Genomic DNA, 15,731 nt, shown 5'->3' with positions numbered 1-15,731 from the left:
TTAAATTAGTTTCCTGGGCCTCTGTCTAGCAGGGCCACTGAAGTGATCCCAGGGGTAAATTTACAATTTTCCATCCACTCGTCAAGATTCCTCTTGAAGAGAGTCAACAAGGGGCTCTGCCTAATATAGACAGGGATTTTATTCCAGAGCGAGGGAAGTCTCTGGGACAGGAATGTATCCCTCCAGCATGTCCTGTTACGCTGAGGTTTGATTCACTAGAGCATGTGGCTCCAAGATTTGGTTTCTTGAGGAGGCTCTAAGATTTGGTTTTCTTGAGGTGGAGCATGTCCATTAATTCTGGGTTGGACATGGCCTTGTACGTTAGGCAGAGATCACCTCTGAGCAGGCAGTAAGCAAGAGTATAGCTGGAGTTTCTTTAGTCGAGCTGCGTAGGGCATCTCTGAGGCCCATGATCCTCTTGGTGAGGTACTTCTGTGGTCTTTACAGCTGTTGCAGGTGTCGAGTAAGGTACCTACCAAATGGGGCACTGTACTCTATTAAGGGCCTAATGAGTGATGAGTAGAGGGGCACTGATATCTCTTGATCTAGAGGTGAACCCCTTCGTGAGAAGGTTGGCTACATAGAATTTCTAACCACTTTCCCCAGGTCCCGAATTACATTTTCCATGCCTAGTAGATTACCACCTATGCATTTTTTGGCATTCAGCTTGAGGCCATGGCTCTGACACTGGTATCGGTCTCTCCAAGACCCTTCTGGAGATGTCTCTCAGCCGGATTATGGCCCCCCAGTTTGCTGTCATCTGCAAACTTGGTCAGCCATAGTCCTCCCGTGGTTGCTTGTACCTCAGAAGTATATACTGAACAGGATGGGTCCCAGGACTGAGCCCTGTGGGACGCCACTTGTAACTGGTTTAGAGTCTGACATGGCACCTGCAACTCTGACCATGTGTGTTCTGTCTGTGAGCCAATTGGCCACCCATTTCGTGACATAGGGGGTTAATGTTCAAGCTGCCTGATGCCAGAGTGGGGAATGGTGTGGAAGGCCTTGGCGAAATCCAGGTAGGCTGTGTGGACTACCTTCCCTTCATCTTTGGCCTTGGTAACTGTTTCAAAGGAGTCAAGTAGGTTTAGGAGGCAGGATCTGCCTTTAAAGCAGAATTTGGTAGGGTTCAGTGTCTGGAGGTTCCCAATGTCTGAGTTCCAGGATTCGCTCCATAGCTTTGCAGACCAGGCTAGTCAAGCTTGTAGGGTGATAGTTCCCAGGTTCTACCACCTTTGTGGAGCGGGATGACTGTTGTACGCCCTTCTTTGGGTACATTGCCTGTGGTAAGGCTGAGACTGAATAGTGAATTTAGGTGAGGGTTTAGTTCCTTTTGGAGCTCGTGTAAGACGCAGCCTGGGACACCATCCACTCCCATTAATGCTGTGTTTTTAGCTTTGGAGAGGGCTGTTTTTACTTGCAAGTCCGTGATGTCTGGGGCTCTGCATCCTTCTGGGATGAGTACTGGCCCTTTTGGGGGTGAGGGGGGTGATGTTTGCACTGAACTTTTCAGCCAGGATGTTGGCAATGTCAATTGGTTCAGTATATTTTTTGCCACTTTGCACTAGCTCAGAGCATATCTAAGAGTTGCCACCTAAGTTTTTGACATAGCTAGAGAAGACTTTGTAGTTATCTAGTCTTTGGCAATTTTTCTTTTGAAACTGGCCTTGGATGATTTTCTGAGGGAAGTCTGTGCTTAGTTTCAGAATTTGACTAGTTCTAAGGGATAAATTGAAGTGCAGACTTCGTGGAGCCTGGAATAGTTTAACCCTCGCCAACGGGCACTAGGCGGTGTGCAAAACCGCGCTAATGCGGGTTTTAAGGCAGGGAGATGACAGAGCTAGAAATTAGGCCAAAACTGCCAAACTACAAGTTGCTGGGCTGTGACCACTCCTCCAGGGACAGGCTGCTCACTCCCACTCTCACTGGTGAACAGAGAAACTTCCTCCTATCCAAGTAAGGATATGGGCAACAGAGGAACCTATACCACAGTCCTGAATTCAGCAGAGCCTGAAAACTGGACTAGCTTAGAAAAGGCAGGAAACAAGAATATATATATATATATATATATATATATATATATATATATATATATATATATATATATATATATATATATATATATATATATATATATATATATATATATATATATATATATATATATATATATATATATATATATATATATATATATATATATATCTATATATATATATATATATATCTATATATATATATATATATATATATATATATATATATATATATATATATATATATATATTTTTTCTTTTTTGACAGGGATACAATAAGTTTCAACAAAAAAACTTAATGCTTCTATCAGGCTAGCGCACTTTAGCGTGTAGCCTACAACAGTTAAAACCGTAGATAACTACTTAAATGCTAACAGCAAAAAAGTTTCATTATGCAGAAAACAGCTCAGAAATGCCAGATATCACTTTCTGGCGAGTCTAGCAGTCGCAGGAGAAAATGCAGAGAAAAAAATACTTGTATCCGGTGAAAAGTCACACTTGTCGCTCTGCTGCTTGCAATACTCTGCAGGACACCACGAGGAGCTTGGCTGAGTAGCCATCCCGCGTGTTCCTATTGTGTTTATGTAGATGTTTATTCCCTTCCCTTTTTATTTCCAAGATACCACTGTTGGTGTTTCTTAGAGCTCCCATGTCACTTATTACAATGAAAGTAGTTTTGTAATAGACAGTAGGTTCCTAACTCTACTTCGGGCCGCAGGTGAAAACATGCACTTGACTAGGCAAATACTGCCTTGCTATAAAATGCATTGCTTATCCACCTTTGCCTGCTGTATGGCAACAGACCCTACCTGTGTCGGATACTGAATTCACAAAAGGTCACTCCTGGAATGGCTGTTTTAAGGTTACTATTGCACATTTCTTGGCATTTGATTTTAAGCTGTGCCTATGGTACCGTTTTTTTGTCATCTCTTCTTGAAGAGTATCTGTGTCGGGGGGGGGGGGGTATGAATGTCTAGTTTACAATTGCCTGTGACCTTGCTTTTGGTCATCCAGAGGCCAGTGACAAATTTCAGAGAAGATGCCAAAACTGAGTTGCCCCAGCACTAGTCACTTGCTGACTCTGCTAGTAACCGACCTTTTTGTAGACTACTTGGGACTTGTCTGTAAGCTAGCTGAGTGTCTAGTGGGTGCTGTAGGAATTGGCACCTATTCTTATGAGTTTATCTACAGTGCTCAAGTGGGTTGTAAGTTCAGAATTTGGCTAGTGTCCCAGGATTATTCCGAAGGAGGCATCTTTGTGGTCTGACCTGATCTGTGAGGATGTTGTGCTGTTTTTTTTTTGGGGGGGGGGGGGTTGCAACATTCACCCATATTCATGAGGGTTAGATCTAGTATCTTCGCATTACCTTGCTGCTTGTTTGGGAGGTTGTGTACAAATGTATTAACATTATCACACAAACTTACAGCTGCGGAAGTGGCCAAGTCCCTTCCATCTGCACCCCCCCATATTTTTTTGCCCTGTCTCACGGATTACTCTGCCCTTGTTTTGTAAACAAAAGGCAAGCTCAACTTACAGGGCAGCCTGACGAGCCTCAATGCCCTATTATGGCAGTCAGTCCCACAGGTGTCTTCACAAAGCATCTGTGCCACATTACAGGCGGATCACTCCTTGTGGGACTGTCCTGTAAAACAAAACTAAACATTTACACATTATCTCTATTCTTGCTACCTTTCTTCTGCTCTCAAATTACTGAAGGGTTTACCCAGTTTACTGCTCTCAAATTACTGAAGGGTTTACCCAGTTTACAAACTAATCTAAACATTGTACCATTTTACTATTTAACCGACACACGAATGTGTATATATATATATTGCATATATCTGTATAATGTGTGTGTGTATAATATGGATCTACTTCATTTAGTCGATTAGCCATTTCGTCGATTTTCAGATAGAGAACACATTGCCAAACTTTAACTCCGGAACATATTTCCCACTAACCACTTGGCCACCAACAATTAATGGGCGTACCTTCATTGAAGGTGGTCGGTGCTGGCAATTCGGCATGTAAAAATCAACTGCTAATCATTAGCGGGCCGGGGTTCCGCTGTGGCGACCCCTACCGGGAAAAGCTGAAGGACGCAACATAGTATATGTATGTCTCTGTGTGTGTATGTATATATGTATATGTGTATATATATATATATATATATATATATATATATATGTGTGTATATTTATATATATTTATATATATTTATATATATATATATATAGATGCACATACACACACATATACATATTTTTATACATACATGCATATATATATATATATATATATATATATATATATATATATATATATATATATATATATATATATATATATATAAAATAGAGAGAGATGTGTGTAGACGTAGTTAACTTCATTTGATCAGCAACCTGTGGGTATCTAATCCGACCTGGATCCGAGCCGGCAGCTTTCCAAGCTAAAGATCTGAGCTCCTGGCTCCTCCCCCTTACCCATAATACCCTGCTACCTCCTTCCAGCCCCCAGATCTTGTTTGCCGTGGTTTTAACGAGCACGAGTTACAAGCTCCTGGCTGTTGGGTAGGAAGTTTGTCAAATTCTTGACTTTGTGTAAAATTAGAAAATGTTTGTTTAGTTTGAACCCATTAGCTCAGCTTAATTTTAATTTAAAATTTTTCACCCTTCCCCCTTATTCTTGTCTGTGTTGTGGGTTTTGGTATGGTCGAAGGCCTTAAGGCCATTTTTTCTAAATGCTCTGTGGTCATAAGCTCTCTCCAGCCGATGGCCACCATCAGTGCGTTCTTTGCCTCGGGGTGGGTAGAGCAATATGACCCTGACCTTGAGTAGCATCTTGCCCTCACCAAGAATGATGCCACAATATGAAGACAAGATGATCAATTTCAACAATTGGCTTAAATATTGGTGTCATTCAAAGGGGATCCAATGCCTGTCAGCCTGGGATGACATGCTCAACAAGCCACGATGCTTCGTTAGGGACGGCTTGCACCCATCACCCCTGGGCTTTCGGATATTGGCAAAGGCTCTTGCTACCCCCATAGTGCCTTTTTTAGGGAAGGCTCAAAAAACAAACCCACCTCCATAGGTATCGCAAGGGATAAGAAACTGAGTAATGCTACTCAACACCAGAAGTCTAAGCCTCAAGATGCACGCACTCGAAACTCTCCTTAGCATGGAGAACATCGATATCTGTTCAGTAACAGAAACCTGGTTCAAGGCACCCGAGAGCACCCCAGAACTACCAGGTTATACCTCATACCATGCTTTTTCAGCCCCAAAGCTTGGACCGCACCAGAAAAGGAGGGGGAGTATCAATATTAGTCAGATACCCACACCTCCAGGTTGGTGGCACAGCACGAAGCATCCGAGACTATCCATGTGCAGCTAACAGTGGGTAAAACTGCTTTCCAGTTTATAGCCTGCTACAGACCACCCTCCCAAACCCAGGAACCCCACTTGTCCTTCCTGAGAACACTGGAAAATATGAAGGTCTCTCCAAACACCATTATATTGAGCGACTTCAACTACCCAAACATAGACTGGGAGCATTACTCTAGCTCCAACACCCTAGCCCAAAGGTTCCTAGAATTTATAAACTCAAATGCTATAGAGCAACTTGTTACTACTCCCACAAGAGGGGAAAACATACTGGACCTGATCATCACCAACATGGGGACTCTATGCTCCAGACCAGAAGTGTATCCCTCACTGGCAAGATCAGACCATAAACTAATCTCACTGGATATTCACATCCCAACTCCACCCCCTGCCCTGAAAACCACAGTGAAAAACTTCTCTAAAGCAAATTTCACATTCCTCAAAACCAAGGTGGAATCCTTCAAAGCCCCAGACCTGTGGAAAATACGGCCCAGACCGCAGAATCCTTTATAAACGCATTCTATGAACACCTTCAGGAATGCATGGATCATGCAATCCCAAATAAACCCAAGACCCAATCCTCCAAAGGCAGACGTCCTGTCTGGTGGACCCCAGCCATAAACAAACTGTACAATAGGAGGAAGCTACTATATTTTGGAGCAAAATCCCAAAAAGGGAAGGCATCTCTGGTCAGTATTAGCAAAAAACTACGGGCACTCATAAAATCGTCTAAGGCCAGCTAAGGGGAAAAAATTGCACAGGACACCAAGGATAAATCACAAGGCTTTCTTTAGTTATGTTAGGAACCTGGGTGGGAATTCTCAGATATGCTCAGAATTAATCCAAAATGACAAAAAATGCACCAAACCCACAGACATTGCCAACATCCTAGCTGACTGGTTCAGCGCAACCCCCCCCCCCACCACCACCACCACCACCAAAGGGCAAATATCTACCCCAGCAGAGTGCTTGCCCCCCTGACATCTCAGATGCTCAGGTAAGAGCTGCCCTCTCCAAAGCAAAAAAACACAGCATCAATGGGACCAGACGGTGTCCCGGGCTGCATCCTACATGAACTCCAAGAAGAGCTAAACCCAAACTTAAAACTACTGTTCAATTTCAGCCTTCCTACTACAGGATATGTACCCAAAGAGTGGCGTACAGCAACAGTGGTCCCTGTCCACAAAGGTGGTGCCTCAACGGATCCTGGAAACTATCGCCCCATAAGCCTGACTAGCTTGGTCTGCAAAGCTATGGAAAGGATCATCATGGACCTCATAAATAAAGATATTGGGGACCTACAGACACTGGATCCTACCCAGTTTGGCTTTAAGGGCAGATCCTGCCTCTTAAACTTGGTTGATTTCTTTGAAACAAAGGCCATTGACGAGGGGAAGGTGGTCCACACAGCCTACCTGGACCTCGCAAAAGCCTTTGATACAATACCCCCACTCGGGCATATAAGCTCACCAGCTTAAATATAAACCCCTATATCACTAGATGGGTTGCAAACTGGCTTAAGGACAGAGAACCCACATGGTTAGAATTGCTGGAGCCATGTCAGACTCCAAACCAGTTAAATGTGGCATCCCACAAGGCTCAGTCCTGGAACCTCTGTTGTTCGGTATATATTTCTCGGAGGTGCAGGCCAACACGGAAGGACTGTGGCTGACCAAGTTGGCAGATGACTGCAAACTGGGCGCCATAATACTCCAGCCGACAAGCCGCCTCCAAAGGGGCCTCATAGAAACAGACAACTGGTGCCAGAGCCATGGCCTCAGGCTAAACGCCAAAAAGTGTATAGTCATCCCCTTTGGCAAAAACAAAGTGCCCACAAGTTACCACATAAGTACAGAAGTAATTGGGGACCCAAGTTGATAGCAATCTCTCATTTGACAACCACGTGGCCAAAGTGGTTAGAAAAACATTTTATATAGCCCACCTAATCATGAAGGGATTCACATCTAGATCAGGGGAGGTCTTCGTGCCTCTTTACTCATCAGGCCCATAATTGAGTACAATGCCCCTTTTTGGATGTACCTTACCAGACACCTGCAGCACCTGTAAAGACCCCAAAAGTACCTCACCAAGAGGATCAAAGGGCTCAAACAGATGCCATATGCTGCCCGGTTAAAGAAACTCCAGCATACCGCCTGCTCAGAGGCGATCTGTGCCTGACGTATAAAGCTATGTCCAACCCGGAATTAATGGACATGCTGCACCTCAGAAAATCCAAATCCCATAGAGCTTACTCGCTCGAGAGACTTGAACCTCAGCACTGAAATAGGACATGCTGGAGGGACAGATTCATAACCCAGAGGCTCCCTTCACTCTGGAATAAAGTCCAGGTTAGGCAGAGTCCCTCATTGACCTTCTTGAAGAGGAATCTTGAGTGGATGGGAGATCGTAGGTTTACCCCGGGTATCACTTCTGTGTCACTGTTAGACAGAGGCACAGTATACTAACCTCGAAAAAGGGTATAGCAAAATTTGGGGGCGAAAGCCAAACACACTCTGGCTAGACTTATAAATGCCCGAGGGCAGATAGCCTAGTATTAACTTGTCATCGGGCTGCCAGATCTGCACAGCCTTTAACCCCTGGGCTGTGAGGGATGGGAAAAGCTGATCCTGGCGGGTCTTTTGCCCACAGACTCTGCTTCTTCCTCTTCTTCAGTGGCTCCAGCTGTGGCTGTTCAGCCATCTGTTCCATCTCCTCTGGCTGGGACTCGACCCCCCACACTTCCCTCGGGAAAGAAAGAGGCAAAAAGAGAGTGGGGGATAGAGAAGAAGCATGGGAGCCACAAGCGGTGGGCCGACTGCTCCCTCAGATCCCGCCACCTAAGCAGCTCTTTTCTCCCCTGAAGATTTCCAGGTCTTCCCCCTCTCAGCTCTGTTCCTCATGTTTCTCGCTGGAGGAGGAGCCCCGGCCATATTTGAGGTTGTCGCGGCAGCCTTCCCGGCCAGCTTCGGCAGCCTCATCCAGGAAAACCCAAAGCCTTTCAGACGCTGACATGGACCGGATGGTGCGTCTTTCTACAGGCCCAACTGCAGATGGGAGTGCTCCTGCCCCCCCCCCCTTCCGGGGGGGGGGGACCCCATTTTTTGCTCCCATAGCTCTTTCTCAGATAAATTATGGAGTTTCGGAGCCGTTGGATCTGAGCATTTCGGAGCCGGGCAGTCTGTGCCGATGGTTGCTACTTCGCCGGCCGTGCCCTGTTTATCAGATCCATTTTCGTATCTGAGCTCTTGGGGCCGAGAGCTGTGCGTCGGGTCTGGGGGGTAAGTGTCTTTGGCTCTGTTGCGGTCTGAGCACGCTTCCCTTTCGGGTCGGATCCGAGGGTGTTGCTTATGGAACAGAGTGGCTTACCTTCGGCATTTGACATGGTGGAGAGGGTCCTCGAGAGGTTCAAGGCCCCCTGCTCGTGCTACAGATCCAGCCAACGCTCCCTCGTAGAATGGCTTGTCATCCATCACCCGGCCCCAGGGACAGCCTGCGTCGACACCTCGCTCAGTTCCACCAGAGGAACATGACCCTGTTGGTGAGCCCTCCTCTGACAGTCCCACCAAAGAGGTCCCTCACAAACGTAAGTGTAAGAGGAGACACTTGGACTCCCCCAAGTCCCTCACGGATGACAGCGATTTAGAGGAAGGGGAAGGTTCCCCCAGGTCACCCCCCCTGAGGATGTCTGGAGACATTATGGAAATGCAGTGCATAAAAGGGGGGTGGTCAGCCCAAACGCCTTCCTCGGATGAGGCTGTTTCTGGAGGCATTTGACGCAGGCCCCTCTGGCCAACCCCCTGGCAGACCTCATTACTACCAGGGCGTGGAAGGAACGGACACTGTGGAGCCAATCCCCAAGAGACAAGATAAGATCCTTCGCCCCTTGTGGATAGGGCAGCGTGGAGTAAAGGCTCCCTGGTAGATGTCATGGTGGTGGTGGCTGCCACCAAGAAGGAACTGGTACAGTATAGCTCCTCTGTCCATCCTCCTGATGAGTCTCGGACGATGAATCGTATTGGAAAGCGGATGTTTGCTTCTGCTACGTTTTCCATAAGGGCGCTGAATTACTTGGCCCATGTGGTTAGGCTTCAGTGGGATCTGGTGAAGGAATACGCTGAGTCTCCCCGAGGACAGAGGGGGCCGCTAGAGCCAGCGGATCAGACATCCATCGCCTTACGGCGTCATGCCTGGCTCAGACTTTGCGATTTTTGTGGAACCCTTCAAGGCGTCCTTCGCTAACGCTCCCTTAGGTTCTACCCTGTTTGGCAAGACCGTGATACATTGGTCCAGAGCGAGAGACTGGAAGACTGTCTGCTGTCGGAATCTGTTTCTAGACTCCTCAAAGGTCCTTTTCCAGGAACCAGCAAGGACAGATGTGGTTCTGGAAATCTCAGTCCCGTTACGCTCTGGACCCTTCGTCCTTCAGAGGCAGAGGGTGGCCAAGGTGGACGCCGGCCCAGAGGCAGAGGGGGGCCGAAGAATTTTTGGTCGCGTGAACCCTTTTCCGATCGACCCACACAGCAGCCCTGAGGGGTTGCCCGACTGCTTCTCTGGAGGCAGTCCAGGGGGGTGGGGGTTTGAAGCACCTGGCACAGTGCGAGTCCATTACGTCAGATCGTTGGTTGCTTCGGATAATATCCAGAGGCTACTCTTTCCCCTTCCTCAGTCGAGGCACCTCCCCGATGTTCCACCCAGTCAGAGGGAGGCTGCAGCTTTAGAAATAAAGAAACTGCTAGAAAAGAGCCCATCCAGCACGTCCCCCCAGAACAGTCCGGGTTGGGCAACTACTCCCAAGTTCTTTTTGGTGCCATAAAAAGGGGACTTGAGGCCAATTCTTTGAACCTCTTCGTTGCCAAGGAGAAATTCCAGATGGTCACTCTCCAATCCATTCTCCACCTGTTGCAGGAGAACGACTGGTTGTGCTCCATAGACCTCAAGGATGCGTACTACCACATTCTCATGGACAGGCGATCCAGGAGGTTTCTCCGTTTTCGGTTTGGGGCCGGTCATTACCAGTTCAGGATCATACCATTCGGCCTCACCACAGCCTCCAGGGTGTTCACCAAGGTCATGGCAATGGTAACGGCCCACCTGAGACTTCAGGGAATACATGTCTTTTTACCTGGATGACTGGCTCCTTGCCACCTCCACCAGGCATCTACTCTGCTCAGCCAGGGATTGCTTCCTGCTTTTAGCCTCCCAAGTTGGGGATCACTATAAATCACAAAAAATCGTCCCTTCAACCGGTCCAAGTTCTAGACTTCATAGGGGCCAGAATAGACACGCTTTAGACCAAGGCCTTCTTGACGTCGGACAGACTTTGCAGCTTAACCCTTCACATTTTAGCACTCCTTCAATCTCCAACCCCATCAGCAGAGTTGGTCCTGAGAGCCTTGGGGTCCATGGTAGCGGCAATCAACCTTTTACCCTTGGCTCGCTTGCACATGAGGGTTCTCCAGTCCAGTGGTCCATCCCTTAACATTTGTTGGACTCTCCAGTCCCCCTCAGCAGTTTGCAGAAATTCCCTCATATGTTGGCTCCAATCTCGAGAGCTTCGGGAAGGACGACCATTCATAAAGCCCCAAGCCACAGTAACCACGGATGCTGCTTGCCTTGGGTGGGGGGGGGGGCATTGCATGGTCAGAACTGTCCAAGGTACGTGGATTCGGACCGTTCTGCATATCAATGTTCTGGAGATGAGAACAGTGCTTCTAGCGTTGCAAACTCTTCATACCTTTCTCCCTCCAGGGGCTATTGCAATTCAGACAGACAGTGGTCTGGTAAATCAACAAACGGGGGGACCAGGTCTTACCCTCTTTGCCGAGAGGCCATGAGAGTTTGGGATTGGGCGATTTCCACCAACTGTTTTCTGTTAGCAACTCGCATTCTGGGTCGGTCCAACATCTAGCGGACAAGCAGAGTCTAACTATCCTCTCGCCTTACAAGTGGTCTCTGAACCTCTTAGTAGCGAAACAGATCTTCCGCAAGTGGGATCAGCCTTGCTGCAATCTCTTCGCATCGCCTTCAAACGCGAAGTGCAGTAAGTATTTCGCTTTAACCCCTCACCCCCTGGGTAAACCCCCAGAGATGCTGTAGTCCATGCTTGGCCATCCGGTCTTTATGCTTATCCTCTTCAGTTAATGACAGAAATTTTTACAGAAAGCTCGTCGGTTGGGGAACAAGATTATCCTCATAGTCCCATTCTGGCCTCGTCAAACCTGGATGTCCTTCAAGGATGCATCTGCAGTCCTAACATATGGGTTGTCCTGCCTCAGGCAGCCCTTCGGTCGGCCGGATTCCAAAGTCTGGGTCTGGCCTCGGCTGATGTCGCACTTCACCCGATGTCATAGCTGCTGTGAATTGGGTATAAAGGCATCAGCCGACGCCATTTTCCTCAGTCTTTCTTGCCGCGCGGTGCCCGAAGCAGAAGCTGTACCTGTGGTCTCATCTTGTAGCTCCTCTTTGGATCTTAGATCCCATCCCAAATCTGATTTCTCATCCTTCGGGATTGGAACCTCTGAATTTGGACGACTTCAAGCTCTCAGCTTGGTTGATCCAGTTCTATTAGTTGCCAGGACTCCTGGTATCTTGTCTGCAATTAGATCCATCCTGGTAGTGGCTCATAAGCCTTCTACCAGGAAGGTTTACAACAGCAAATGGAAGCGATTTTCCATTTGGGCCTCACATAGAAACTAGGATCCTTTCACTGCTCCCATCCCAGCAGTGCTCTATTTCCTATCACATTTTTCAGCAAGGGGCCAGCTCTTTACTGTAAAGGTTCAAATGGCTACCATTTCCCATTTTCACATTGGAGACCATCTTAGTCCTTTAGCTTCCACGAAGATCTGTAAGACCTTAAAAGGCACCTTCCTTTTGAGACCTACTAGGAATGCTGTCGTCGTCGTCCCCCATGGGACCTAACCTTGGCCCTTCAGGCTCTAACTGGACCACCCTTTGAGCCCGCTGCTTCTGTTGATCTAAAATTCCTTTCTTGGAAAACTGCTTCCTAATAGCTATTACCTCTGCTAGAAGGGTGTCAGAGCTACAGGCCCTTTGTACTAAACCCCCGTATCTTGTTTTCCGTAAGGACAGAGTCTGTCGGGACTAACCCTTCTTCTTACCTAAAGTGGCTTTGGAGCTGAACATCAGTCTATTGATCTACCTGTTTTCTTCCCCAACTACCAGAATAAAGGGGAATACAAACTTCATTTGTTAGACCATTGCATTTTTACCTGCACAGAACAGCTGCCTTTCGCAAGTCAGAGCAGCTCTTTGTTTCATTTGCGAAGCCCTTCTTGGGTAAGCCAGTATCGAAGGTGACTTTAGCTAGATGGATTTCTCAATGCATTTTACTCAAGATATTTGGTCGGCCAGAGCCCTAAGGGGTTCATGCTCATTCTACCTGTTCTATGGCTACTTCTGCTGTGTTCTGGTCAAGAGTGCCCTTGGATGACATTTGTTCTGTGGTCACTTGGGCTTCCTCTCATACCTTTGTCTCTAATAAGTTGGATTTAATATCCAGAGGAAAGGCAGCTTTTGGCTCTGCAGTGCTCCTTAAGGACCTCCCACGTGTTTGGTAGCTGGGGACTCTGTCCCACAGGTTGCTGTTGAAATGAAGTTGACTACTTCAGATAAAGTTATGTGCTCCCCATAATGTTCCATCCGAGTAGGTAACTTAATTTGTCAGCAACCCCCCCCCCCCAACTTGATCCCTGATTATCTGATTCATACAATGATTCAGCCTGTTGGTATTCGCTAGGTTAGGATGTTTTAGGTTGTTTCTTTGTGAAATTGTATAATGGGCAAACGCGATCTGAGGACTGGAAGGAGGTAGCAGGGTATTATGGGTAAGGGGAGGAGCTAGGAGCTCAGATCTTTAGCTTGGAAAGTTGCCGGGTCGGATCCGATACCCACAGTTTGCTGACAGATGATGTTGCCTACTCAGATGGAATGTTATGGTGAGTACATAACTTCTTTTTACCTCCGTTGCAGTGGAATATAATCTGCAAAATGAACAAAACAAACGCCTAAATTACACTGAACTTGTAATGGGCATAGTTTATGCAAACACTGCACCAGTGTTTCAGTCCATCACCCAACCAAAAGTGTTCATAGAGAATGTCGCATATATCCATATTTAATCTTTTCTGATTTTTAATATTCCGATGCAGGGATATAAACTAGTGACATTGGAGCTATAAGAAACACCAATACTGGTATCTTGGAATTAGAGAGGGGAATATATACATTTACAGAAACACAATAAATAGTAATGGGTGGATTTATGAAGAGGAATGAACTGGAGTGACTGGAATCGGGAACAAAGCAGTGAGGGGCGGGCATATTGAGTGAAAAACTAGGTAAATGGACCAAGACAATATATGTATAAAATGTTCGTGATTTTTTAATCTTGGTTTTGACCTATCCTCAACTTCTCAGGTTATCAGTGGTGATTATTGTCAAGTCAATGTGATTACTTTGTACTTGTTACTATTTAGAAAATGCACATTGATACAAAAAGTCTTAAGGGCATCACATTGCTATATAAAAACAAATTTGTGTTTTTTCTGCCTTTGTGACAAATTGAGTTTTGCTTTCTCAAGAATCCCTGAAAAATGAATTTGGAAGATTTGCCAAACAATTTGAGGATAGAGGATATTGTACAGTAAACGTGTCCCACTGCAAGTAGGTCACACCTCACAACTGTACAGATTTCTGCAGAATGTCCAGATTTTTTGCTCATATTTTTGGCCTGTTCCTTTTTTTTTTTTTTTTTTTTTTCTTGGCAAATCACTGGGATGATCTCAGGATTGCAGTCACTAAATGACAGTTTCACACTTCAAATCCTTCAGAAAATGTATATTAAAACAAATCCTGTTACTCCCTCTGTGGTTTCCTCAGTGTTGAGACAGGGATAGCTGGTGATGTTTTTACCATTGCTCTAATATATTGATGTGTTGAGTTTATTCTGACCATAGTTACTCAGGCACTTTTCCATTTTAGCAGTTGACATTTGGCCTACATGCCAAGTTTCCAACCCATTTCTCTCCAGAGCTGTTTTGTCCTGTTTTGCTGCTTTTGCAGAGTTAGTGTCTTGGAAAACCTTGATATTGGAAGTTGTAAACACAAATGTATACTAAGACGCTAATCACGCCTAAATTGACTGGTTTTAGGTTTCCCCCAGTTCATTGCTCTCAAATTTTGCAAGCTATGACATGCTTTCAAGTGGCTACATTGTTTGCTTTGATATTTGAGCACTCTTGCTCTGAAAACATTTGCAGAACATTTGTTTGCTTCTAGGGAGGTCGCACTTTTAACACGAGTGCGTGTCCTGAGGACATGTGCTGTTTTGGAATAAACTGGGGCATCCAGAGCCGAAATATTTAATAGCTATTGGGTACTTGGCATGATGCTGTCTAGAGCTTTGAGAGAAATACCTTCCCAATCTTTGCCTTTTTTTTTTTTTTCCAAAATTGAAGTATGAACTGTAATTGTGCTTTGCGTATATTTGATTTGTAGACTGAACCAGTGTGTCTATTTTTAATAGAATCAGAAAAATGAAACGCTTCTAGTGGGAAGATGTCAGTGGTGCCTAATACACATTAAATGTAATATAGCTGTAAGGTCTAGGTTAATTTTGAGAGTTTGGCCTTTTTAATTTTTGTAACTGGATCCTTCTAAAATTTCTTTTCAGAACACAGATATGTGGAATTGTTTCTCAACTCCACAGCAGGAGGAAGCTCTGGCGGCTATGGAAACCAGATGATGGGTGGAATGGGTATGTATGGTATGGAAGTAGTAAACATTTTTAGTTTTAAAATTTTGAAGTGCTGTGTTAAAAATGCTAGGTCTCCCAGTGTTTAGCGCTCTTTTTTTATATTTGTGATATGATTCAAATTTGCGTGCATTGATTGCTTATCTTGTTTAGCTGTGTGGTTAAGTGGGGTTTCCATTCTTGTGGCTATGGCGTTATACACAGAGTTTAGATTTAATAGTTGGCTCTAATTTCTTGAAAGTGAAATTCATCTTTAAAATGCCAGTTCTAGTGTGGCTTCTAAACTACCAAGTAATACTAAAGTCAAAGTGGCTATCTGTTAGAGGAGTTGCTGTGAGGTATGTTTACAAGTCCGTGTTTATAATTGCTGACAAGTGCATGTGGTCCAATAAGGGTAGCCAAAGTGTTTTGCATATGCAGACGTTTTAAACTGTTCCTAGTGTGCAAATTGGACTGGTTAATTCAACTAAACTGTTCACCTAGGGTACTGTTTTTCTCAAATGGGCCCATTTCAGACTGTGAAGTGTTACCAA

The 15,731-nt window shown here is 45.5% G+C and overlaps 1 protein-coding gene across 6 annotated transcripts in view; it reads left to right on the top strand.

Annotated features, from left to right (window-relative positions):
• The window catches only part of HNRNPH1 (heterogeneous nuclear ribonucleoprotein H1), a 251,741-nt gene that overhangs the window by 47,903 nt on the left and 188,107 nt on the right, over positions 1-15,731 (top strand). For all 6 annotated transcript variants that reach the window (XM_044069387.1, XM_044069389.1, XM_044069385.1 and 3 more), the window contains one exon: positions 15,118-15,201. In XM_044069387.1, coding sequence (XP_043925322.1) covers positions 15,118-15,201 — 84 coding nt within the window. The remainder of the gene's footprint in view (positions 1-15,117; positions 15,202-15,731) is intronic.

The sequence above is a fragment of the Protopterus annectens genome, chromosome 4.part0, assembly GCF_019279795.1.
Source record: "Protopterus annectens isolate FY-2018-M chromosome 4.part0, PAN1.0, whole genome shotgun sequence".
NCBI classification, from domain to species: domain Eukaryota; kingdom Metazoa; phylum Chordata; order Ceratodontiformes; family Protopteridae; genus Protopterus; species Protopterus annectens.
This window is presented reverse-complemented; position numbering and strand designations above follow the sequence as displayed.